The sequence below is a fragment of the Dysidea avara genome, chromosome 6 (assembly GCF_963678975.1).
Source record: "Dysidea avara chromosome 6, odDysAvar1.4, whole genome shotgun sequence".
NCBI classification, from domain to species: domain Eukaryota; kingdom Metazoa; phylum Porifera; class Demospongiae; order Dictyoceratida; family Dysideidae; genus Dysidea; species Dysidea avara.
Window position 1 is genome coordinate 1,125,486 of NC_089277.1, and position 27,871 is coordinate 1,153,356.

A 27,871-nucleotide genomic window follows, 5' to 3' on the forward strand; every position below is an offset into this window, starting at 1 on the left:
ATTGGGAAATTGCAATACTAAGTATATATGTATGAAGCCACACCCAATTGCTGTCTGTAAACTCACAGTAGCTACGTGGAACCAAACCCACTGACTACTTACCGGCTTAGTTATCACATAACTACTCGTTTACTCAACACGAATCGAACGCTCAAAACGTAGTCTCGCTCGCTCGAGAATACCCGAAACATAGCTCTTATCGCGCGCCTCGGCTTAATTTAATCCGGGTCAATCCGGGTCACATCCGGGTCAGTGGGTCATCCGGGTCAGCAGTAGTGACCCGGTTTCAACGCTGCTACCAATCCTATACTGAAGATTTTTACATGTGAAAATACTAAGTGGCCTAACTGTACATGTAGAATGGAAGAGTTGAAATATTAAATAATCTACTATCCACTTGTATGTGTATTATATAATAGTTTTAGTAGTGTCTCAACCAATAACTGTATAACAAGTACATTTATTCAATACAAATGATTCAGTTACCACAATCACAATATTTCTGGTGTCTGTAGAAGTATAATGATGTATGAATAGACTGAGGTGTATAACCTGATGTGAAGTGATTATAATTATTTTATCACTTTAGTCTAGGTACACCCACCTGATACCTGATAGGGTGTAAGAACTAATGAGAATTCTCCCTGTTTCCTTTATACATCAGCATCTGGTGATCGATAATAGTTTTAATAGAGTGGGCTAATAGCCTCAGCCCTCAAGCTTTTTGGTGTATACAAAACTCCTTACAGCCATGGTACAGTAGCTATTACCATTGCACACAGACTGGGTAATAAGGTATTATGTATTGAGCATATTATCTACTAAAACACTTTATGCTATGCAATTCAACATTTTTACCATTACAAAGTTTCAATTTGTTACCTTATTTAGAAATCAAGTTAGTCAAGTTGTGTCAATTGGAAAGGCTATAAGACTAGTTTAGTCAGACCAGGTTAACCTATTGATAGTAAACACATTGCAGACAGTGAACACAGGTTTACCTCTTTGATATTATACTAAACACTTCTAACTATATTGATTAGATCAATCAGTTAATAAGAAAACTACTTTTATCATTTTAAATAAAAGAGAAAAACAGCAGCAGCAGCAGCAGTAGCAAAATTGTTCTAAAAGTTAATGAATGCATATTTGCTAGCAGCACAGTTAGCTAATCTTAGCAAGTATTACAGTTACTGTAGTTACTGTATTAAGACTGGACACATTGTCCCCTTCGTTGATCTGTGGCCAACTGGTCTTTCTTCTTCCTGAAAAAAAACAAAACCATTATTATGTCACATGGTCAATGACATCCATCAAACACCAACTTACAAGCCAAGTGATCGTGCTGTGTCTTTGGCAATATTTTTATAGCCACTCTTCTTCAATGCAGTAATAACTGTTGTCCAGGACCGGTCCCCAACCTCCATGTATTTTTGAAACAGTGCCAGTTTGCATTCATCAACATCTCCTTTGTAAGTTTTACGAATATTTTGGATTTCCACTGAGTACTCAGCCGGCAACAGATATGCTCCAAATTTATCCCAGTGAACAACATCATTAAGATGCTCCAATAAACCAGGTAAAGTGACTCTGTCCCTCTCTATGAATGGGAATATAGTAATGGAAACATTAAGACAATACTTTTCTAATCTCAGTGGAATACTAGGAAAACTGAAGCACTGACAATTGTTAGGTACTGCCAATAACTTGACCTTATTGAGGGAAATTCTTTTGGCAAACACATTTAAGTACATGGCTATACTGTTAGAATATGTACACATTGACAATGACATTGTTGTAAGTACTCTAAAAGCCGATGGTGACATTTAATAATTAAAACTATATTTGTTTCTTTTCAGGAAAAATTCATTGAGCATCTCAGGTGTATACTTATATTTACAGACCACCAATCCTGCAAATACGTTCACACTTTACATATAATAATTTTCCAAGAAACATTTTCATAATTCACAAACCTTCTTGTCCAGTGGTGCATTCATCACCATCTCCATCAGTACCTTCAGTGGTGAAAAATAATTGTATGTAATTATTATAGCCATCTTAAAATTTAATAAATACCTTCATAAGTCAACAAATTTTGATAGTATTTTTTTGGGACCATCCTTTCTTGCTCCCTGCAAAGTAGTTCGTCTGGTTTAGCATCATACTTGACATGTGGCTTGTGGCAGAAGGGACATGGTATACGCATTTTAGGCTTGGGAGAGGCAGGAATCAATTCCTTGCAAACCTGGAGAAGAACAGACTCAAAAAAGTCAATAAGCTGCTTGCGATGTTCACAGGAGGGGATTCCAATGCTTTTATCCAGGATGATATCCAGTTGAATGCTGACACTTTCCTCACACAAACTGACACCATAGTACTGGCCCTCATCCAGCACCATCATTATCTCATGACATTTCAACCTGTGTAAGCAAAAGTAACAAACAGCCAATGATACTACAAATGTAACATACCGGGAAATGGGTTGACTCCTCTTAGTATTCCAAGTAATACAGGCTGCCACCACCTGATAAAAAATGGTGGAAGGAACAAAGCCATCAGAAAAGATGAAATGAAGAGACCAAACATCTGTTTTTTGAACAAACGATGATCGCACTTCTCTTTTATATTCAGACAGCTGTGACGGCACAATGAAGATTTCTGTATTTTCTTCACACTGCAACCTTGGATGGGATTGTTCAAGAAAATTAGTGGAAATGCTTATTTCAGCAATAAAACGAAACTTGGCAAGGAAAGCAACAGCTTGCTCAAAAGAGATATTGCAGCCTGTAACCTCTTGTGCTTTGTTGAACATTTGCAACATGTGCTTTAGGAAAGTTCCAAAAAGGATGCCATCTTGCACAAGGCATTCGTACAAATGATCTTTGTTGTCTCCAGATATCTTGTAAGGGTGAGCAATGATGAGATAGGCAAAAAGCTTTTCAAGCCACTGTGGGGACAGGAAGACCAACTCTTTCAGCTCATCAATGGATGGAAAATGAAGAATGATCCCCATCTGATGAAAGTGATCGAGTGCACCCATGATTTCTGGACTATCCTTGTCAGCCAAGAAGCCATTATCTTTTGCAACCTCATGGAACTCAGTGGTTGTGATGACTTCTTTTTGAAGTGACAACAGGGACTTCTCAATCTTGATGTAGACCAGCGGATGCTTCTCCTCCAATATGGGTGCAGATGCTTGCTGCACAATCTTTTTCAGCCGAGCAATGGTCTCTGGATCCCTGAATTCTGATTTGTTGCTAAGGAATATGCAAAACTCCTTCAGGGCTTCCAATAAGCCTTTTCCATCGCGATTTCCTATGAGGTGTTTGGCATAAGGTTTCCCCTTAAGCTCCTCAGCAAGTTGGGTGATGATCGCATCTTTTGCTTCCTCAATACCTCCAATGATTTCGTCAATGTGTGTGACTACCAGAACTACCGTTGGTAAAAATTCAGACATATGAGCAGCTCCACCCGTTTCATGGCGAACAGAAGTCACTGTCTGCAGCCAGTAGTGGATCACCTTGAAGTGGGTAACTTTTGGTGATGATTGGTGATCACCTCGTCTCGCTTCAATTGGACCAAAAAGGTTGCAGGAAGCCTTGAAAACAATGAAAACTAGGTTGTTTCTTCTGACGAAAAATGTGTGAGTAGTGATGTATTTCTCCTGGCCTGCACAATCCCAAACAACTGCAGTGAACTCCTCTTCACTGGTGATCTTGATGGCCTTGGCATGCTTGATCTCCTCTATTTTGACCTCAGGTATTTTAGCACTGCTTTGGACATTGACCGAAGCTGCAGGTTTGGATGGGTCACTGGAAGGACGGGCAACTGACATTGGATCAACCTGCTTCTTTGCTGCAATGTTCAGGTTTTTGCAAAACTTTATTTGGAGCTTCTCTGCCATTTCTTTAGCTGAGCACTTGCACCAGTTGGCGGCATAAATAGTGCAGATATGGACATCTGCACCTTTAGTGGCAGCATTTTCTTGGAAGGGCTCGTTGAACAATGTTCCTATGAGGCATGTTTTGCCAGAGTTCTCTGGGCCAAACACTAGGAGTCTGAAGGTGGCAGACTTTGCTAATCCATGTTTCAATGCTAGTCTGTAGGCTTTTCTTTCTTGCTCAGTGACTACAGATATATAGAATGGTACATATTTCTTGAAGCTAAATTGTGAAGTGAAAAACCCCATTACAGTATGTGTACAGCCTGTTACGGCTCACAACAACATTTTATTCTTAGCTGATTTTTAATACATATTTCAATGGATTCAAAAATATGTTGCACAGAAATTGCTGCATTTAGAAGGGAGCATATTGTTTTGTTAAACATTAGTGCATAAACAAGTATCAATATTAAGCTTTGAAGGTTTGAATGCAACATTCAAAGCTTTAATGAATATTTAATCCAGACAGCCAAGCTGTAAATAATGAGTGCGGCCCTGAGAAAGGCTATGGTGAAAAAAGATGTGAAATCCAAGGTGGCGACCAAGAAATGGCTGTGATGGTAGGTTGATGGTAAAAATTTTAATAAAATCAATTCAGGTGAATTTGGTGCTGCTAGGTCTTGGCACAAAATTCACCTGAATTGTCATTATTAAAATTTTTACCATTAACCTACCATCACAGCCATTTCTTGGCCACCACCTTGGATTTAACATCTTTTTTCACCATAGCCTTTCTCAGGGCCGCACTCATTTTTTTACAGCTTGGCTGTTTTGGATTAGATTTCACTTCTTTTTGTATTTGTATACGCCGGCCTATGGCCAGCTTTGGGGCTTTTTTAACCTATCTTTTTTTCTTTACCACAGGAAGAAGAAAAAGATGATGAAGAAGATTTTAACTATTTCTGATTTTATCAGTAAATGTACAAATTATATATAATACATATATTTATTACATATCAATTATTCCCTACGTATAACTTGTTTGCAGTTGATCTCTCTACTGGGTGACTTGATATGTAGCCGATCTCTATACAGGGTAACTTGTTTACACAGTAGCTGAACTCTCTACAGGGCGACTTGTTTGTAGCTGAACTCTCTTCTGGGTGATTTGTTTGCAGCTGAACTCTCTACAGGGTGGTTTCTTTGTAACTGAACTCTCTACAAGGTGACTTCTTCTAGCTGAACTGGTGGTCTTTTCGTTGCTGAACTCTCTACAGGGTGATTTGTTTGCAGCTGAACTCTCTACAGGTGATTTGTTTGCAGCTGAACTCTTTACATGATGATTTCTTTGTAGCTGAACTCTCTACAAGGTGACCTCTTCTAGCTGATCTTTCTACAGTGTAATTTGTTTGTAGCTGAACTCTCTACGGATAATTGGAAACAGTGGAAATGGAAACCGGAAACGGAAAGTGGAAATGGAAATGGTCAAATCGTCATATAAATGTACCCTAGAGTGAAACCCTTGTTTAGTGGCCACCTGTTAAAGACCACCTTCTTATAAAGACCACCTCCATACAAAGACCACATTGTAATTAGATCTCAAAGATAGCTGACCTTATAAGACCATTTCATAGTCTGTTCAAAGACCACCTCTCACATTGTAATAATAGCTAAGATTCCAAGCATGTATTCTATGACTTTATCAAAACAGCTAGGCTCTTACGGTCCTAGGGTAAATCCTCACTTAGTGTCACTTTTAAATACCACCTCTGTACAAATACCACAAAGAATACGTTGTAATTAGGTTCTAAAGATATAGGTAAGGCCACTTCGTGGTCACCTTTTATAAAGACCACCTCTTTACATGGGTAATATTTGATAAGCTTCAAACATGTATTTCATGACTCATAGAAAGAGGTCAATGCCATGTTATTGGTACACACTTCACTCAGTGGCCTACACTACAGCCTACTGTATCAACAAAATGAGGTCTCAAAGAGTTATATATAATGACCTTAAGAGTGTAGTATTTTTTAGCTGACCTAACTGTTTTGATAAGATGTTTGGAACGATTATTAAAATGTGGAGAGGTGGTCTTTGTAAAGAGAGTAGTCTTTATAAAGGTGATCATGAAATGGTCTTATAAGTCATTGAGATCTAATTACAAAGTAGTCTTTGTATGGAGGTGGTCTTTATAAGGAGGTGGTCTTTAAGATGTGGTGGCCACTATACAAGGGTTTTACTCTAGGGTACATTTATATGAGATTTGACCATTTCCGTTTTCCATTTCCACTTTCCGTTTCCGGTTTCCATTTCCACTGTTTCCAATTGCCCACTCTCTACAGGTGATTTGTTTGCAGCTGAACTCTTTACATGATGGTTTCTTTGTAGCTGAACTTTCTACAAGGTGACCTCTTCTAGCTGATCTCTCTACAGGATGCATGATTTGTTTCTATATAGCTGAACTCTCTACAGGTGATTTGTTTGCAGCTGAACTCTCAAGATGGTGGTTTCTTTGTAGCTGAACTCTCTACAAGGTAACTTCTTCTAGCTGATCTCTCCATAGGGTGACTTGTTTGTAGCTGATCTCGCTACAGGATGATTTGTTTCTAGCTGAACTCTCTACAGGGTGATCTATTCGTAGCTGAACTTTCTACTGGGTGATTTTTGTTTGCAGCTGATCTCTCTACATGATGGTTTCTTTTAGCTGAACTCTCTACAAGGTAACTTCTTCTAGCTGAACTCTCTACAGGGTGATTTGTTTGTAGCTGAGCTCTTTACAGAATGGTTTCTTTGTAGCTGAACTCTGTGCAAGGTGATTTCTTCTAGCTGATCTCTCTACAAAGGGACTTCTTTTAGCTGATCTCTCTACTTGGTGACTTGTGTCTAGCAGAACTCTCTACAGGGTGATTTGTTTGTAGCTGAACTCTCTACAGGATGGTTTCTTTGTAGCTGAACTCTCTACAGGGTGATTCGTTTCTAGCTGAATTCTCTACAGGGTAATCAGTTCACAGCTGAACCCTCTACAGGGTGGCTTCTTCTAGCTGATCTCTCTACAGTGCGATTTGTTTGTAGCTGAACTCTCTGCAGGTTGATTTGTTTGTAGCTGAACACTCTACAAGGTGACGTTTTCTAGCTGAGTTCACTCTTGTTTCTAGCTGATCTCTCTAAAGAGTACGGTGTTATAATTAGTAAAGCTGAACTCTTTACAGGGTGGATTTTGATTGTTAAACTCTCTGCATGAAGATTGTTTGTAGCAGAATTTTCTACAGAGTGAATTTTTTGTAGTTGAACTCTCTACAGGGTGCATGACTTGTTGATAGCTGAACTCTCTTCAGTGTGACTTGTAATAATTATACAGCAATATAATTATTTGTAGCTGAACTCTCTACAGGGTGGCTTGCTTGTTGTTGCTTTGTGACTGTAAAACACCATCGTATTGCTGTTTTGTCAGTATATCGTTCACCTTCTGTTCCTTTTACTACACTCCTTTCTGAATTACAATCAGTTGTAATGATGTTATCATCTAATGTTAATTACATTTTGATAGGAGGTGACTTTAATGTTAACTTATTAGTGTCTGGTGGTGTTACAAAGGAATATCTAGACCTACTGGCTGATTTTCAGTTGAGTCAGAAGATAAAAGATCCAACTAGAGTTTGTGATCAGTCAGCAACATTAATCGATCATGTTACTGGCACCAGTTCTTTTAATACCTCTAATGTTACACAAACAGTGGGTATCAGTGACCACAGAGTGCAGGTGGTTGATTTTGATATTCCTAGTCTGAGACCTTCTCATCATCACCGTTGGATCCAATCTTTTAGGAAGTGTGATTGGGATCAAGTACGGACAGTATTGCAAGCCATTCCTTGGCATCTGATGGATACATTTGATAGTATTGATGATAAGTGTGATTTTTTTCATACTGTGTTATCTGAAGTACTTGACCTGTTTTTACCACTCCATAGTGTGCATTCTAGACGGCCTAAACAACCTACTCCTTGGTTCTCTGATGATATTCGTCAGCTCATAACATATAAGAATAAGGCTAAACATCAAGCTGACAGGTCTGGTGATCCTGATGACAAGTGTCGTTTTCAGCGGCTGAAGAATGAATTGAAGACTTCTGTAAGACAAGCCAAGGTTGATTATCTTCAGATGCTAATGCAGAGGAGTAGAGCTAATCCTATGCATGTTGCTGGTGTGTGGTCCCATGTTAACACTGTGTTTGGAAGGAATATTCGTAATCGCACAGCACCAACGGATTCACTAGCTTTAAATCAGATTAATGATCATTTTCAGACTGTGGCCATTAGCTCTGATCATGAAAGTGCTGCCAGTTTTGTCATTCCATCTAGTTCTATTGGAAGTAACCCATTCACATTTTCAGAGATTCCTGTCTCACTGGTGTGTTCTCATTTACAGCATTTGGATACTAAGAAGTCTATAGGGCCTGATGGTCTGTCAGCCAGATTTTTAAAGTCAGTTATGTGTGAGATTGCTGTTCCCCTTACCAAGTTATTTAATGAATCTTTGAAGGCTGGTGTTTTCCCTTCCCAGTGGAAACGATCTCATATAACTCCTGTACACAAGGGTGGAGCAACCAGTGATCCTGGGAATTTTAGACCCATATCAGTGGTGCCTGTGCTGGCTAAGAGTTTAGAAAAAATTGTGTCTGCCCAGTTAAGTGACTACTTTGAACAACATTCTCTTCTTCGTTCACACCAGGGTGCTTATCAGGTTGGCAAGTCAACCGAGGACATCCTTTTGGTGGCTGTCGATTTTATTGTGCAATGTTTGGATAAGGGAAATACAGTGTGTGCCTCCTTCTTGGATTTTCGTAAGGCATTTAATTCACTGGACCATCATATCCTGCTTGATAAATTGTTTCAGTTGGATATAGGTCCAGCAGTGTTAAAGTGGTTCCAAAATTATCTGTCAGACCGTTCGCATCGTGTTAAGGGTGTGGACAATTTTTCAGAATGGAGGACCATGAAAGGGGGAATACCTCAAGGCAGTGCCCTTGGTCCCTACTGTTTTTAGTATATGTTAATGACTTTCCATCTCAGGTTTTTGGTGGTATATTGTTGCAATATGCCGATGATACGACATTGATTTGTTCTGCCCCGGATATTCAGGGAGCTTCTTCATTGATGAACTCGCATCTTGAAGTTATTAGTCAGTGGACTGTAGTAAACAGAATGGCATTGAATCTGTCAAAGTCCTCTGTGATGTGGTTTAAAAGTGCAGGCCAGCGTAAACCTGTTCGCTTTCCTAATATATTTGTCAACAACACACCTCTTAGTGTTGTATCCAAGCAGAAGTATTTGGGTCTTATATTTGATAGCACTCTTTCTTGGTCTTCTCAAGTCTCCAAAGTATGTAGATCAATGTCATACTACTTATATTTGTTGAACAAACAGAGGTTGATCTTTAAGACAGATTTGTTTAAGATGCTTATTGAAAGTTTGGTATTTTCTCATGTTTTGTACTGTTTACCAGTTTGGGGTCCATCCCTCACAAATGCTAATGTCAATCGCTTGAAATGTCTACAACATCGAGCTATTCGTCTATGTTTGGGTCTTCATAAGTATGACCATATATACCATCATTTTCCCACTTTACACTGGCTGCCAATAGGCAGTATGATACAATATCGCACACTCTGTGCAATGCACCATCAGTACTTTCAACCAAAACATATACCATTAGTTCCACCAATATAATTTGGACGTCAACATCAGTATGCTACTCATACTACACAGTTATTTGCACAGCCACCAAGATGTAGACTTTCTTTTACTCAAAAGCATTTAGATCTCAAGCTGCCCACTGGTGGAATGCAGTTTCTAACAACATGTTAACATCTCCAACTTTTCAGGACAATTTATTTTCTTATTTGTGTAAAATTTGTTGATGATTTTTGTGTTTGTAAATTGTTTGCTTAATTGTTTTGTATGTGCTATGTTGTGTTGTAATTTTTTGTTCAGTTATTGTGTGTGTGCTGTTGTATTTTATATGTGTATATGTATGCTATTTTTGTGTTTCCTCCTCAGTCAGGGAAGAACGGCATTGCCGACTGACTTGAGGCTAATTTAAAAATCAAATCAAATCAAAATCTTGTAGCTGAACTGTCTACAATATTAACTGGTTGCTGCTGAACTCCCAACAGCATAACTTGCAATGTAATAAAAATCTGTAATGGAGTAGGTCATGAACTAGCTGAATGCTCTATTAGGGTGACTGTTCTATTAGAGTATCTCGATCTCGCATTTGCTACACGGAGTTGGCTTTGGAATCATAACTCAGTGGTTTGTAATCCGATTGTTCTGTACTACTGCAAGGACTTTCTATGATGACTATTCCAGCTACATACCCATTTTCAGCTCACTGCTCTATGCGGTTTGCCTGAAAATTATTGGTATTTTTATTCACGAATCTCGATCGCGCAATTGTTACACACCTTCGGTTTCGTGTCATATCTCCATGATCTTTATTTCGATTGCTTTCAAACCACCAAAAGGCACTCCTACAATGGTTGATCTATCCACAAAACGATTTTCAACTCATTCTATGAAACGGTTTACCCTATAGCCCGAGTGTAGGTGTGACAACAAATCAATCTTGTTTTACGCGAATAATTGTCATAAATCCTTAACCGTTCATCAGATTTGCACCAAATATGATACTAGGATTCGCCTTTGGCAGGGGCGGATCCAGGAGCTGGCAAGGGGAGGGGCACAAACAGACTAAGTTGTAGGTGGTTGGGGAGAGCAACTAATTCTCTTGTTAGTTACTGTATTTTTAAACAGCAATGATCACTCCTTAGTAGGTCATTATGTCCTTTGCAGATGGTCGTGAAGTCTTAAAAGCTGTTTAAAAGGCTTGTAAGTCTTAGATACCAGCCACACGATAATTATTTTTAGAGGCACTTAACACGTACGAAGGTGTTGGTTGACTGTTTGACAGCTGTTTTAACTTTAGTTTCAGTGGTGATAATATGCAATTTTATATAAATTGATTTTGCTCTGCCAACTATGACAAGGTGTATAGTATTTCTATAAAAAGAAGTATGGCTCTTTCACTGAGAAGGAAGGGGGGGTGGCATTGCCCCAAATGCCCGAGCAAATGCCCCATCCTGGATCCGCCATTGTTTGGATTGCCTTTCTGTGTACCAAATTTCAAGGCGATCGGAGTACGCGATTGTGTTTTATAGCAATTTTTGCAAGTGTGCGGAAATACGAAGAAGAATAAGAAAAAAATGAAGAAAAAAAAACCCGAAACTTTGGCTGCTCGTATCTCGGAAATGGCTTGAGCGATTTCCTCCAAATTTGGAATGTGAACTCCCCTAGCTGGTGGGCAACTCAACAGCAAATTTGGTTCCTAAGGTATCACCGAGATACATAGATGTGAAAATGACGTTTTCCTTCTTCCTGTCAATATACCCACGCTGTGGTGCGCCGGCTTCTTGGGCCGCACGACACACTATCGTGTGTCTTGATTGTATGCAGCTATTATAGTTAGAATTAGCTACATATATATTATGCAGTTGGTAGCAAATTGGTATAATTTCAAGTATATTTTAGCTTAATTCATTAAACAATAGTCATCCTATTGGCTCCCTTGGTAAATGGAATTTCTCAAATTGGTACTATAATTTTCCTGTGTAAAAAGACAGGCAGCTTGAGAAAACTAAGTTGTAATTGCTGCTAAAAGACCTAATTATTACAGCAATAGTACACACAATTCGCAAATATTATTCCTCTACAGCTTGTTCAGCAACATTCCCAACTGCAGTGATGGTCACTTGTGGTGTGAGCTAATTGACTTGTCAAACAACTAATGGCTTCATGTACAACCACCTTCAATTACTTTCTAGTGTCTCAAGTGTGATGAAAATGGTTCATGATACGATGAGCAGTCAGATTCTTGCAGTCTTCTGTTTGTAATTTCAATCACTAAGGTTGCGTATTCACAAATTTGAGCCAATTGAATAATGCACACTTTGAACCATTGTTTATGCACTAAAAAAACATTTAATAAGAAAATGTATTAGAGCTTGTTCTACTACATTTTATTGCACTATTCTGACCTTGCTAGGTTAATGTGATCAACATGTGAAATGAGTTCTATAACAGTTAACTAGGGTATATATGGTGAACAGCTATGCTAATGTTGAATTATTAGAGTACTCAACCAGAATCACTTGATATTAACATCATCAAAATATCTGGTACAAGCCAAAAGAATTCAACTCAAGCCAAATTGTAAAAAAAAAAAGATAAAATGTATTAACCAATTTGACAAAAAAGGCACCATGCACAAAAGATGTTATTATTAGAATCTCCCACACACAAAAAGTGCTCCATACAGCAGTAGCTTATAGAAAGAAGTGGTAACACAAGTGGCTGTATTTATGACCAAATTTTGGAAAATCATCCAATGGGTGCATTTGATACCTAAATATACATCTTGTTTTCTGCTGTCTTCAGCTGCCAATCTTGTTGCTACACAGATGAATTAGTGCCAAAGATAGTGATTTCAGTTATGTCAACAAATCGACGAATTTATTTACCAACAGAATCCAAAGTAACAAATTCAATAGACTTAAAATATGTAACTTCACCCCTTTGCAAGCTAAAATGTACTAAATCTTAAATCCAGCATTACTCGATACTTTAAGACTGGTTTTCCCAGACTAGGTAACAAATTGTGATCAGCAAAAAGAAACAATACAGTAGTTATAGAAAAGTACACATGTTAGTGTACTTATGATGTAACGTACTGTACATGTCAATACATTATGTAGCTAACATGATGTCAATAACTTGTGTATGTAGAGTCTTTTACAATGATGATAATCATAGTATAACAATTATTTTCTATACCAATGGCAGCTTGTCATACAGTATATAGCTTCACTGTAAAGATATTGATTTGCTCTCACATTACATACTAGGAAGAAAATAAAACAACTAGTAGCATCTCATAAAGACATTAAAGAGAAAACCAGTAGCAATTCTATATGAGCTTTCCAGGCTATAAGTGCAAGGAGCCACTTAATGTTAAAGGTACACCCCACAAACTATTCCAAACACATGTGACTATTACATTAGAATAGTTGACATCTTGTGGTTGTTCTATTAGGGTATGCTGATTCTTTAAGACTTGTTGAAGCTAACTGATTTTCAAACACTAGTATTTAAAGCTGTACCTGTTTTTATTATTATTATTTTTTAAATTAAAAAAATTCTTTTATTTTATTTCATTTTTTTGCTGTAGACAAATTGATGCATCATACAATTTTAGTAAACTACAATCATTCAATTAGCACCACATTCTAAACATTTGTAGATGGTACAATAATAATACCTTGTGTTTCAGGTGATCCAGTTTGATTGTCTGGTAATGACCCTCCCAACATTTCTTTAATCTCCTTCTTGTAGTCCTAATATGGGAAAAGTAATCCAAAATAGAAACAAAACTGAAGAGACTCCAGATACTTTGATACATCAAACAACTACTTTAATAAGGAACACACAACAGTTCATCACAGCATCATCCCAGTGTGTGGCTCACATTATTAACAAGTGCAAATATTCAAAACAATTGAAATATCCTCTGCAATACTGTGTAACTGTTGTTGATATCATAGTTTTGCATTTGCTTACTAGGTTATCAATCACGGGGTAATAATGATTATCAATCACGGGGCAAATAAAAGCATGGGCTACTGTACTATTGATATGTGCTATACTGAGGTGCTATATATATTACTTATCTATTCTCTGTTCTGAAGACATGTTTGGGTTGATTGTGGATAGCTAATGCAGCTAAGCTGTTATGAAGAAAAAGGGAAGCAGGTTTTTGGGTGAAGTTTTGGGTACAAAAGTCTAACCTTCATAATTCCCATTAAATCTCCAGTAATACAGCACTGTACGATTCTAGTTATTTGCTGAAATAAAAGTATATGGAAACAACACTAAACAGTAATTTCAACCTGAATCTAGTGGTGTTTTTAATCTCACAATGAAGGAAAAGGGAAGCAGGTTTTTGGGTGAAGTTTTGGGCACAAAAGTCTAACTTCCATAATTCCCACTAAATCTCCAGTAATACAGCACTGTGCAATTCTAGTTATTTGCTGAAATAAAAGTATATGAAAACAACACTAAACAGTAATTTCAACCTGAATCTAGTGGTGTTTTTAATCTCACAATGAAGGAAAAGGGAAGCAGGTTTTTGGGTGAAGTTTTGGGCACAAAAGTCTAACCTCCATAATTCTCACTAAAGCTCCAGTAATACAGCACTGTACGATTCTAGTTATTTGCTACGATGGATGAAATAAAAGCATATGAAAACAACACTCTACAGTAATTTCAAAGCAAAATGATGAGCAACTGATGTCTTGTTTGCCTGAATCTAGTGGTGTTTTTAATCTCACACTGAGCCATTAATTTCTGATGTTATCTGCTGTATACCACTACAGTCAGTAGCAAAAGAGGATCAAAATGGTGTTTAGTTTAAAAGCACAATCATATAAGATGAAGAGTACAAAGGTACCAGCTCAGACAATTGTTGAGGAGCTTGCTTCCTCAGTGCCTTCAAACAGATAACACTGGGTTTGATTTCTCCTGATGGCCGTGTCAACCTTTTCAATTAAAAGCTGCTTTTGTGTCACTTCAGATATTTATGACATACTGTTTATGTTGAAAAGTGAAAATACAAGAATCTTCATAGTTTCGTACTTATCAAGCAAAAAGATTTACGCAGTTTCAAAGACAAGATTCTGTTATTACATCAATCAATGGTTACATTTTATTAGGAAGTACATGTTAAATAATGTGGTGGCAGGAAATCTTTCTAACATTAATGGTTATCAAGAAGCAAGAGTGCACATCGACCTCTAGTACACACAATTCAGGCTTACTTCATGAAATGTGGAATATTAAAGAGACATGTACTTCACTGATTGTACAGTCACCCCTATGGAGGGGTGGCTACAGGGGAGTTTCTGAGGTTTCCAGGAACTGCAAGGAAGATTGAAACACAATAATAGAGCTATCACCCTAATAGAGCAGTCACCTTGATAGAACAGTCACCTTAATACAAAAGACAAGCATCCATTAATATAATACATTGTTGAAATAAATCATCACTCTTAAATTCAACTTCAGAAAATCTAATTTCCTTTGGGAAACATGCTATGGTGTTCTACTATGTCACAAAGGAAGTGTCATTATCATCACTAGGAATTATGGATTATTACTATAGTTGCTATGTTCAATCATTGAACACTCAGCTAGATAACACAACTTACTTGGACTAACTTTGAAATTCACCATAGTTTACGTAGATGTGCAGCTTAATGCATCTCACTGCATGCAGTAATTATAGATGCTTATAAAATGTTCCATAACATGCAGACCAGCTGTTCTTGCTCTTGGATTGTAGTACCACTAGGTTGCTCTTAAGGCACTAATTAGGTGTGCCAAATGTGAATGATGGCACTAGCTGTACAGAAACATTGTAGAATGCCCTTATTCTGAGAACATACAGTACACAAAAACCCTGCATGACTGAAAGTGTAGCAGCAACATGTACCATATCCTGAGACAGAGCTACATAGCACTTAAATGCTACTATTTCTTTTCTGTAGGCATTGTCTGCCTATGAAAGTGTTGATAGCTACAAAGTGTTACATCAACAAGTTATATTGAGGTGTTGTACTCATAGCACATAGTGTAGAATTTTAACAGAATTGCTATTGGAAAGTCTTTATTGGGCCTTGTAGATTTTCAATGTGCACTAAGGCCATACCTATTTGATCTTATGTTGCTTGGGCCTGACCGACTGCATTTTTCTTCAGATGAAATATGTCAACTGCTCGTAAAGTAGTGTTACCACCACCCTATGAAACAAGTAGTGAACAACTGTTGAGAGGTGACCATGCTATTTATAACAAATTATTGCATAAGGAGAACCTAGGGTGGAGCCCAGATGCTGTTGCAAGTGTTGGAAATTTTGTTAAAGTGCTGTCTGATTGTTTGTGGACCCTGGATCCACATCATGAGCAATGGCATGTCATATACCACCCATTTTCTCTGAATTTAAAGGATTCAATGATTGGATAAAAAAGAAGCACAAAAAACCACAAATTTCTCAAGTAGCTCTAGAAAAGCACATTAGCCTGCTGTCTGATTATTTAATGCATCCATGGTTCTCTACATGTAAGTGGCAGAACTTTCGATCATCTGTGGAGCAACTTGTTGAAGCATTACGTAAATATAAATCTTACTTCACGGACCATAATGAGAAAGTACTGGAATTACATAGAAGAACAACTGTTAATCCTGTAGGTGAGTCCTTTAGTGTTAAACTGATTCCAGCATCACCTAAGCCAACACAAAAAGTGAATTTAAAGCTTATAATGGCTACTGAATATTATGTGCCAGTCTTTTTGAATGATTTTGCACTTGAGGATAGATACAGTATGTCAGGCATCGCTGGATTGACCAACTATCTTTACAGTTTCCTGTAATGTTGTACAAGTTTGCACATGGGTTAATGTTGTCACTAACCTTGCCTGGAACAACTGTATTCTGTGATTCTCTGCCACAATCCGTAGCCTCACTTGTTTTCCGAAATCATCTAGCTCAACCACGATCTGTAGTTGATTGTGGTGAGTTGGTAGGTGTGCAAGGCCTCGACTGCTTTGGGTCAAGACTTTTTACTTTTGATTAAAGGCCAAGAGTAACATTACAAATTAGGCGACAAATACTTGGGCAGGCAAGAATGTTGGAGCAGGGCCAGCAAAATTGACCATCCAAATTCTTGCTGCAGAAGCCATCCTATGAATGTGCTTATCAAGCAGTCATCCTAAGTGAGACCTTGCACTATCACACTCCCTCTAGAGGGAATGGAGGTGCTGCATATGCAGCAAATGAAGAGCCTTGGTAAGTGCGATGTACTGGTTAGTAAATAAAGCCTTTTGTTTAAGTATGAAGCAGACTTTGTCCTAAATTGGCTCTTCTTAGTAGGCATACCCGAAGTGGGTGGACCTATATTTACCCTAGTGGTAGCGGTATAGGTCTTGGATAACCAACAAATAGCAACCATCTGCATAAGTGTGAACCAATATTTGCCTTAGTGGCAGCAACATTGGCTCAGTAACCAAGATTGTGCATGTAGTAACAATGAACCAATATTTGCCTTATTGGCAGCAGTATTGGCTTGGTTACCAACAGTGCATATAACAGTAACGGACCAATATTTGCCTTAGTGGCAGCAACATTGGCTCAGTAACCAAGATTGTGCATGTAATAACAATGAACTAATATTTGCCTTAGTAGCAGCAGCATTGGCTCAGTAACCAAGATTGTGCATGTAATAACAATGAACCAATATTTGCCTTATTGGCAGCAACATTGACTCGGTAACCACAAGTAATAACAATGAACCAATATTTGCCTTATTGGCAGCAGTATTAGCTTGGTTACCAACAGTGCATATAACAGTAACGGACCAATATTTGTCTTAGTGGCAGCAACATTGGCTCAGTAACCAAGATTGTACATGTAATAACAATTAACTAATATTTGCCTTAGTAGCAGCAACATTGGCTCAGTAACCAAGATTGTGCATGTAATAACAATGAACCAATATTTGCCTTATTGGCAGCAACATTGACTTGGTAACCACAAGTAATAACAATGAACCAATATTTGCCTTAGTGGCAGCAACATTGGCTCAGTAACCAAGATTGTGCATGTAATAACAATGAACCAATATTTGCCTTATTGGCAGCAGTATTGGCTTGGTTACCAACAGTGCATATAACAGTAACGGACCAATATTTGCCTTAGTGGCAGCAGTATTGGTCCAGTAACAACAGTGTATACATGTATAAATTAATGAATGTTGCCTTAGAGGCAGTAGCATTGACATAGATACCAAACAGTATGCATGTAAATACTTATTTGTCTTAAAGTTACCATGTGAAATTATTGAACCCAACATCTATTTTAAAGTTACCATATGACAGTAATGACCAACATATGTCTTAGAATTACCATGCAAGACTAATGATTCAACACTGAAGCAGCGTCTATCTTAGTCCAGTAGTATTATTATTAGTCTGTGATGCAGAGCATAGACATTGTGACAGAAGCATGATTGGGAGGGGAGGGGAGGGGATTGGGAAGAGCAATTGCCGACTCGTTCGATTAGTTGCACGTGTTACTGCGCATGCGTCAGTATTCTAATTATAGCACTGATACTCTTATTGATGCCCTACTCTGATAGCCATTGGATTCTAGTATTTTTTTTTTACCTGCATCACGGTGAGTATTACATCTGTTAGTTTCCAACATTAACTCGTTTTAAATGCTTTAAACTTCATTTAATGATTGGAACACGTCATTTGCCTGGAAAATGCAGGAGAATACCAACAATTCTACAAAAACCAGCCAGGTTATCACCAAAATCATATTAGACCAATCAAAGTATGCCTCAAGGGCCATGAGGACAAATTTTTTGGATAAGTAGAGTCGATTGTCAAAAACTCCAAAATTTATCTTGAGGAACATTTACAAAACTTTAACTGGGCATGCATCTTCTAGCAGCTTTACTGCTGAAAAGGAGGTGGATGAATGTGTTACTGCTGCCTTGCTAGATTTTGATGATACCCAAATCACTTTAGATCTATGAGAAATGAATGGAAATCCAAAATCTACAAAATTTGATGCATTTTGGAATGAGCTAGAGGAATATTTAGAAAAAATATCACAACAACTGCTGATGAACAGAGACAAGTGGATGTGATGCATATGCCACTAGCTATATCTATCCGTCATCTGCAAGATGTCAGATCATCTACAGAAAAAGCATGCACAAAGTTCTACAGGAGAATAATCCTGGTTTTCAAGAGGCTCTATGAGATTCTGTGGAACAACCAATTAAACTTTCAAATGACTGATTTCAAGCAATGAAAGTAAAGGAACAAGCAGTTGGTGTTGATTTGCTGTAAGCACGGATGAAATCAACAAAACCTTAGGTTTTCTTCGATTTTTGGAACCATCCATTGAAAGCGCAAAGGATCTAACATCAAAAATTATTAAAGAATCTAAGCCTCTTCATCATTTTATAGAAGCACACTGCAATATTATAATTATTTTCAAGTAAAGAAGTGTCAGAACAGTAGTTGCTTTCGTTGTACTCATCATCCTGTGCATATGAGTTTAGAAGATTTTGAAGCACTTTGTTTTTTGCCTTTTCCTTTACTGGATTCACAAAAAGACTCTTACTGTCCATTCAGTGAAATGTATGGACAAAAGCCGTCAGACAAAGATCAGCCTTCAAAAGGTTCATATAGCTTTCAAGTAGGGATGAGCCTATTTTGCTTTTTCCCACCTATTTTTCTTTCCACCAATCTTTTTTCTTACCTATTTTTCTCAACATTTTGCTTGAAATTTCTCTATAATGCTGAGCATCAATAAAATTTAATTACAGTATCTCAAGCTTACAAGCATGTGTGACTGCTCTATTAGAATATTTCGTACATAGTGACTGCCCTATTAGAGTATCTCGATCTTTAGTTGCCATTCTTATTATCTACTTTACCAGTTAGGCACTGGAGGGTGTACACAGAAGGCAGAGCCTGTTCAAGGTGTTTACCCATAGCCTAGGAGCCTAAACGAAAATCTTTGAACTAATTATTCTAAAGTGAAACAGGACAATTACCTAGAAGTGCTGAAAAAAAGCCAACCCCTTGATCTGCAGGCCACCCAAATTCCGGCCAAGCACCATACTCGGAGCCAACTTTGGGGAGGCCACCTAAGTAGGAAAATGTTGTGATTCCTATAGCAAATGCTGTCCTAACACCATGCATGACTGTTCTATTAGAGTATCTCAATCATTTTCATATAAAATGTGCTGAGTTTCCATTACTTGGTGCTTATTTTTCAAATTTTCCACCTATTTTTCCAGCATTTTGCTCTTTGCTTTTACCAACGTACTTTTCCAAAAACATTACTGGAAAAATTGGCGCATCCCTACTTTCAAGAAGTAAAGGAACTTAACACCAGAAGGAACCTTTATTTAATAATGGCAAAGTCAATAACACCATTACATGCAGAGAATGTTTTAAGCCAATGTGCATTAATGCCTTGCGAAAGCTGAACAAACTGGAATCTGCACTAGCACAAGAAATTGATGATTCAAGGATGTACACTTGTGGATCAGAACTTTTCCCACCATCTTCATTCCACTATGACACAATTGTAGTGCGTGCAACTTTATTGTGTAGCGATAAAATAGAAGCACAATACTACAGTATAGTGCAACGACAGTGTCTTTTCCTCAAGTTTGTTACTACTGTGGTTTGGGTGAAGGGCTGATTAATGATGATTCCATAAAAGAGTTGTGCAAACAGTTTGCGATTGTAAGGCCAATTTAATTTTTATGTCATGCTGGCGGGAAGAGCCCTGCAACCAGGAAGCCAAAAAAACCTAGACAAAAATAGATTTTAACTGTGTATGTAAAAGTTGTACTACTATAACTACATTAATTATTTACATTTTGTGTGCTCTTTTTGCTTAAAATTTTTTTATCATTTTCATTTTCAAACTGACCTCCATGTACCTACCCAAATTTAAAATATTTTTGCCCACACAACATAAGATCAAATAGGTATGGCCTAATACACTATTTACCTTATAAATAACTGCCTACACAAATTATTCACTATCACAAACTTCTCTAGATACAACAGAATATCATACCTCATCAAATGTGCTGATGTCCATTTTGAGCTCCTCCACTATGCACTTCACTGCACTGATCTTCTTCTCATCAACAGCCCGGTGTAGGGGAGTTTTGTGTCTCTGTAATGATAACAGGTTAAACACCATCAGCATTACTGTATTATATTAGTAATATTGTGCACTTCATGTTTAGTTTGGTAGGGAAAATGTTTACCTTTGTAGCATTACCTTTGTAGCATAAGTTGTTACAAGGCATACAATACAATATAAATTGAAAGTTTTACAGATTTTGCAAACTAGCTATCATGCTACACAAACAGGTAGCTGTACCAGTCATTAGATTAACTATCAGAAATGTCATATATCAGTTGTGTATTTTATCAGATTGATACTACATGTCATAGTAGCAGCAGATACAGATATATAATTTGATATATAGAAATATACATGTTAATGTATGTGTATAGTGTACATAATAGATGTGATAACAATGTCAGTTGTTGTAGGTATTAATGACAATACAAATCCAACACATTAGTCCTTGATATTTCAAAATTGTAATGGGGTACACCAGCTATTGGAATATTACAAGCTCTCATATCAGTACAACACTACAAGGAGTGAAATTTAATGCCTGCTAAATATAAATACCCTTAGTATCACTTTCTAGGTGATCCATAACTTCTGTTGTACATTTTAGTAGCCACTGCACTTATCCTGTAGTGGTCAGGCTCTTAAGTAAAAAGAAACAAGATAAACAGGTCATTCATGAACTATCACCAGTAATATCATCACACACTTTTTGATGGTTGATATTAAGTATTCTTCAATGCACTACTAACAAGGAGAAGAAGTAAGGAAAGGAATTATGGTAGTGTGTTGCTACTTTTGTATGTATCAAGTGTCTGAAAACCAGACTTGATGATGACCACTTCAATTACCTATCAACAGATTAGCAATGTTTACTGTATTGTTGCAGAATTGCTCCAGTATGAGACTGTTATATTGTGAAACTGTACGTTGTTGTTGCTGTTGTTGTGATTATTCACTTGAAATTTTTGCACAAGTATAACTATTACACCTTATGGCTATATACCAGACAAAGTTTCCCAACGTTAACTTCGTGTTGCTCATGCCTTTAATACTGTAGCTATAAGCTTTAAAAACTAAAACACACATTGATAATCAAAGAATAGCTTTTAGAATTAATTGCCAGTGCTGCAAAGTATTGAGATACTCTAATAATGCAGTCACATTAGATAAATATGAGTTTGTGACCAGGTCTGTGAAAACAGTGCATGTGGGCACAAACTATACACAACAGGTATTATCTCAGTAGTGGAACAGAATATTAAAGATTGCATTCTGTAAATTGCATCATAAAGTCAATTAATTGCTTACTTAAGAACTGAAAATTTTATTGCTTTATCATAATGGTATAGAGACGTGAAAGTTTGAAAAGGTAATAAAAGGCATTGAGTGCTATGTCAGCATAATGCTAGCATATTAGGTGGGGTTAATTCTATGAAATTGATTGAAACTCCCTAATAGAGCAGTCAGTGGAAACTACAGACTGCAATGGAGCACTAAAATGCATTGAACATAGCTCCATAGATCAATACTCTATAGTAAGAACAGTCCCTTAGTAGTGAAATAGTCTAATACAACATTTACTGATTAAAGTATTCCTAGAAATTTTTACAAAATGTTGCTAACCTAGGAGCATAATTTAAGCATAATGGGAACACTGAAGTGAAACTTTTGGGGAAATCCTGAAAGCATTATGGGCAAAACTTTGAGCATATTTGACTCAGGCCTAGAATTTAATCATTTAAAAAGATTTAACACTTGTAACTGAATTTACAAAACCCTGACACGATATAGCACAACCCTTAGTTTTACAGTATAAAGCACTGCTTACCTATTCATTAGTAAATATTTGTTTTGTCACTTTTATGGGTCTAACTATAGAAACTGGGGTGCAGGGGCAGTGGAGCAGGCCAAAAAGTGAAGGGGCCAGGCCAGCTGTAAGTTAAAGACCAAAAAGGTCACTACCTGCTGACAATAGCTGTATTATTTCTCCTTATTTATAACTATACACATACGTAGTTAATTAGCTTGCTACGTTAACAGTGTTGACAGCTGCTTGTAACAGAGAAATGTAGTAGCAATTCATACAAACAAGCCATCACTCTACCCGTAACAACAGTTTCAGGTTAATTTTCAGGTGATGATGCATTGCCAGTGCTACCAGAGGTGATACGCATATATGGTAAACATGAAAAGGGTCTAAGTAACTTAGACACCTCCAAAATCCACCACAAAATGGTCTAATATACATTGATATGTGGAAGTGTTTACTGAACTGATAGCATTTTAATAACACAAACTATTCTAGTATTAAACACACTAATTGTATAAAGGAAAATAGCCAATATGTTGTTGAACTGACTTTTGGTTTAGTATCCACTGCCTTAATAAATTTATATTGTGCATGCATGTACCATTGCATGTCATTCACATTCATAATTTCCACTTCTAGAGACTGGCATCAAATAATGAGCTTCCTTTCAACACTCATAATTATTTACAATGTGTATTCAACAATGTTAAGCCAAAATTCTTACTGTACAATCTCAGAAGACTTAGATGTCAATAATTTCCTGTGTGGTACATTCAAGTTTGCTTTGCTCTCTGCATGCTTTTAGAATTGCCATTGCTAGAGATATATCATAAATGATGTGTCTCTTTCAACATGTAGTAATTCATATAAACTTTGGTGAAAACGTTGTGAAATTAAAGGTGCATGGTGGACAAGAAATAGCTGCAATGATGCTAGCAAAAATAAAGCAATGAAACTTATTTTCATTAGCATCAATGAAGCCATTCCTTGGCCACTGTCTTTGATTTTACAACTATTTTCATCCAAGCATATGAAGGTCGCACCATTCTTTCACAGCTTGGATGTTTTGTGCAGATTTCACTTCTTTTGTATTTACAAGCATAAGGTCACAACACCACAACACCAGCCTTATGGCTGACTTGGGCATTTGTTTTTACTCACATTCTTCTTATCTATACAGATGCAACAATGATTACATGTGAATGTTACCTGTAGGTATGGTGGTCCCTGATTCGAACCTTGGTAAGTATTTTTCTGACAGATTTTGTGCACCATTCTTACTCTGTGGTGATTGCTGTTCTATTAGAGAATCTTGATCCTGAAATTTTATACTAGTTTAGTTTTTTGCCTTTTAACTGTAACTCTATTGTTTTCCAAACCACTTCTACAATGATCAGTTTATGTATATACAAATTTTCAAATTATTCACATGTTAGGTTTACCATGTAGCCATGACAAAAGTTTGATTTTTTATATGAATAAAATAATGTTCATAACTCTGTGGATATTCATAGCATACTCAAATCATTAATTCACCTTTATATTGCTCTTCATTTGCACTGAAAATCATGGCAATCGAGTTATACATTAATGTTATGTTGAACAACAATTTCTGCAAAGTGTGCAAAAAGAATCTGAAACCCCAATAGACTCCCATGATCATAGAAGAAAAAAAATTAAATTTTAAACATCCATAGCTGATGCAAATTTAATCAAATTTTCTGTGTGGCCTACCTTACTGTGCCTAACAGACAGCTATAAAGTAAAGTTGGTGTGCTTTGGAGAAGGGGCCATAAAGCTACAGTACCACCCAGAGGTAACATTACAATCCCTTGCGAGTGCTCAAATTCAGGCCATACCTCGACACGACGTATGACTGGAATACATCATGTGCGAAGGTGCATGGTTACTGGAGCCTGCCACCTGAGGGAGCTCGCGTGTCATGGCTACATGTGGTGAGTTAGTTAGCACACACCTGCCAAAGAAATCGCAGGTCGAAAATTGGCTACACGAGTGTCAACTGCTCATGAGTGTAATGTTACCTCTCAGTGTGGCACTGTAACTGCTTTGCATGAATGAACAAGCTTCCTATCAAGATATCCATAATGTGGCATGCTGGATTTCTTGGCCACATCACACATTACCATGCACGTGTTTTGATTTTCAACTTCATAGAAATATTTTAACACAAATTAAAGTGACAGTTCTATTAGAGTATCTATGCTCTTCCCCTACGTGATAAAGATATAGTAATTCTGTATGGCTGTTTTATTAAAGTATCTCAATCTTACCATATAATTTGGTGTAGGTTTTGGGTAAACACATACCTTTGTAATATTACCCTTTAGATTTGTCTTTGATCAACTTGTTGAATTGCACTGGTGTGCATGTTTACTGCTTTCATTTGTTTTTATCTTATAAAGACCACCTTCTTATAAGACCACCTCCATACAAAGACCACATTGTAATTAGATCTCAAAGATACTGAGCTGACCTTATAAGACCATTTCACGGTCCATTGAAAGACCACTCTCTTATAAAGACCACCTCTCACATTGCAACAATAGCTTAGATTTCAAGCATCTATTTCATGACTTTATCAAAACAGCTAGGCTCTTATGGTCCTAGGGTAAAACCTCACTTAGCATCACTTTTAAAGACCACCTCTGCACAAAGACCACTTCTATACATAGACTACATTGTAAATAGGTTCTAAAGATAGGTAAAGTCACTTCATGGTCATCACCTTTTATAAAGACCACATGGTAATATTTGATAAGCTTCAAACATGTATTTCATGACTCATAGAAGAGGTCAATGTCATCTCCCATATTTTGGTCCACATTTCACTTAAGTCATCTACCATTATCTCTCAGTTTGTACCAGAATGTGTCAAGTCCTTAGTCCATGCAAGTGAAATGTGGCTAGCACACTACAACCTACTGTACCAACAAGAAATGAGAAAGAGACAATGACCTTAAGAGTGTAGTATTTTTAGCTGACCTAGCTGTTTTGATAAGTCCTAAAATAGATGTTCGGAACCTAGGTATTATTACAGTGTGGAGAGGTGGTTTTTGTAAAAAGGGTGGTCTTATAAAAGGTGACCATGAAGTGGTCTTAAAAGGTTAGTATGCCTTACCCATCTTTGAGATCTAATTACAATGTGGTCTTTGTATGGAGGTGGTCTTTATAAGAAAGTGGTCTTTATGAGGTGGCCACTATATAAGGGTTTTACTCTAGGGTACATTTATATGATGATTTGACCATTTCCATTTTCCATTTCCACTTTCCGTTTCCATTTCCCCATACTGAATGCTTGTAGTTATATAGCCATTTTAGGAAAACATGAATGTAGTGCAGCTAAAAGTGTCTGTTTGCAGTAAATTTAAACTAATTTGATTTTAACTTTAAAAATAGTAGCTATCGTCTTCATAGTGAAAAATGAAAAAGGACTACCCACCCTCTTGAAAATCCTAACTGTGATTAAACCAAATAGTTGTGAAACTGGTTAGTCATTTAAGGCTGTATCATGAGTGTTTGAGTTTGATATTTGTGTGGATTGACATATCCTATGGTTGGTAGAGCATGATGCATAGTGATGACATGATGATGTAATATCTAGGACAACCATGTGCACCTCATGTATGCAATTATTCTATTAATAGTGCACTGTGTTTGTTGAATCTGGTGAATAAACAATTTGTGTGAGATCACTAAGATATTGTATTGACTATCATTGCATGTATAATACCGACTGCATGGGTGGATGTCTTCCAAGAAACTTATAGGCCATTTCAAATTGAATATTAAGGTATTTTCATGGTTATGGGATTTTGTAAAATTAGATTTTCTGAGATTTTTATATTTGCTGGCTGTGCAGGTCATTTTGACTTAGAATATTTTACAAAATTACTCTCTCTGAGGGGAAATTTTTTATAGTTAAACATACTATTTAAGAAAATGGGAAAACTTGGGCTCTCATTGTATATCTACTCTAGGAGACTTTTAAAATTAACTGCTGAATCTTAGAGCATTTTAAGGTTGCATATGTAAATTTTAACCTGCATGGAACATATTAAACACTCTTGAGAATACCTAATTTATGGTTTTATTAGACTAATATTGTGCAAACTGTGCAGAGTTTCAGCTTCTCTGATACTCAATTCGCAAACCTTGTGTCTATTATGCTGACATTATGCTCAATGACCTGTTACTCCTCTGCTGACATAATTGGAAGGCCTAGTGACTACGTACATTTCTTATTGATATATCATGTGGGATATCTCTATTAGTGAGAGCAGTCACATGATCAAGATACTAGTCACAATAATATAACATACAACAAGATCCAGAAAATAAAAGCTATAGAAACAAGAGATATGATGGTATTACACAATGGTAATGTGGGAAAATCCCTACACTGGCATGTTGTTACAATTTGTTTAATGCTAAAGTAGATATTTCCTACCTGACTATTGATTCATTACTATTTATTGCATGTACCTTAACTAATAACTTTACAACAATTTTTAGTGTAGCAAGAGTTCATAATATTTGTACAGGAGATAGTATCTAACTGCCAGTATGTCCTGTACAAACACATACTATGAACTGTTGGTTATAGCATAACTATGATACACATATGTTACCTCTATAACAACAATACTACACATGTCAACTGACCTTGTTCTCACAATACATGTTTCCTCCATATTTATGTAGTAATTTTATTGCATCAACATGGCCACTATATGCAGCCCAATGAAGAGGAGTGTTACCACCCTGTAGGTGAGAACAAATAGCATACACTAAAGTGACTATACAAATCACACTACCCAGTACATTATAATTAATCTGTACACTAAACACAAAATTAATGGTTCAACAAATTATATTAATATCAGAAGTGTGTGAATTAATAGTTGGAAAATGGACAATTACCAGTCTAGATCTGTTGCAATAATTGTCTGAATTTGTCACATATACACTGTAATAATGTGTTTAAGTGTAGTAGAGTTTATTGTGTGGTATTAGGGGAGGCCATGGCATGTAATTAAGTATTGTGTTGCTGGTTTGTGGTGACCACAAAGGTATGTCCAACATTGTACCAGTCTACTTGTCTAATACTGCAGTAAAACTACTTATTAGTAGAGCAACTAAGTGTAAATAGATTGGTAATTTTGTGCACTTTGTGATACAATTGTGAAACTTTAACAACATAAGTAATACTCCTGATGACATTTATTTGTTGATATAGTGCCACTGTAGATTTTGCTTTTTATAACCTTCACAGCTGTTTTTTGCACTGACAATTATTGT

The 27,871-nt window shown here is 36.9% G+C and overlaps 2 protein-coding genes across 2 annotated transcripts in view; both read right to left on the reverse strand.

The window, feature by feature from the left end:
• LOC136258550 (dimethyladenosine transferase 1, mitochondrial-like) overlaps positions 1 to 27,871 on the reverse strand; it is a 158,502-nt gene that overhangs the window by 24,478 nt on the left and 106,153 nt on the right. The gene's annotated exons all lie outside the window — the stretch shown is intronic.
• Positions 1,079 to 27,327, reverse strand: LOC136258544 (uncharacterized). Its single transcript, XM_066051859.1, has 8 exons — positions 27,236 to 27,327; positions 20,668 to 20,769; positions 13,262 to 13,337; positions 2,475 to 4,131; positions 2,080 to 2,423; positions 1,977 to 2,018; positions 1,330 to 1,600; positions 1,079 to 1,265 (listed from the first exon to the last, which is right to left on the reverse strand). Exons 1-8 carry the CDS (start codon positions 27,251 to 27,253, stop codon positions 1,208 to 1,210), a joined length of 2,568 nt encoding a protein of 855 aa, XP_065907931.1. The 5' UTR covers positions 27,254 to 27,327; the 3' UTR covers positions 1,079 to 1,207.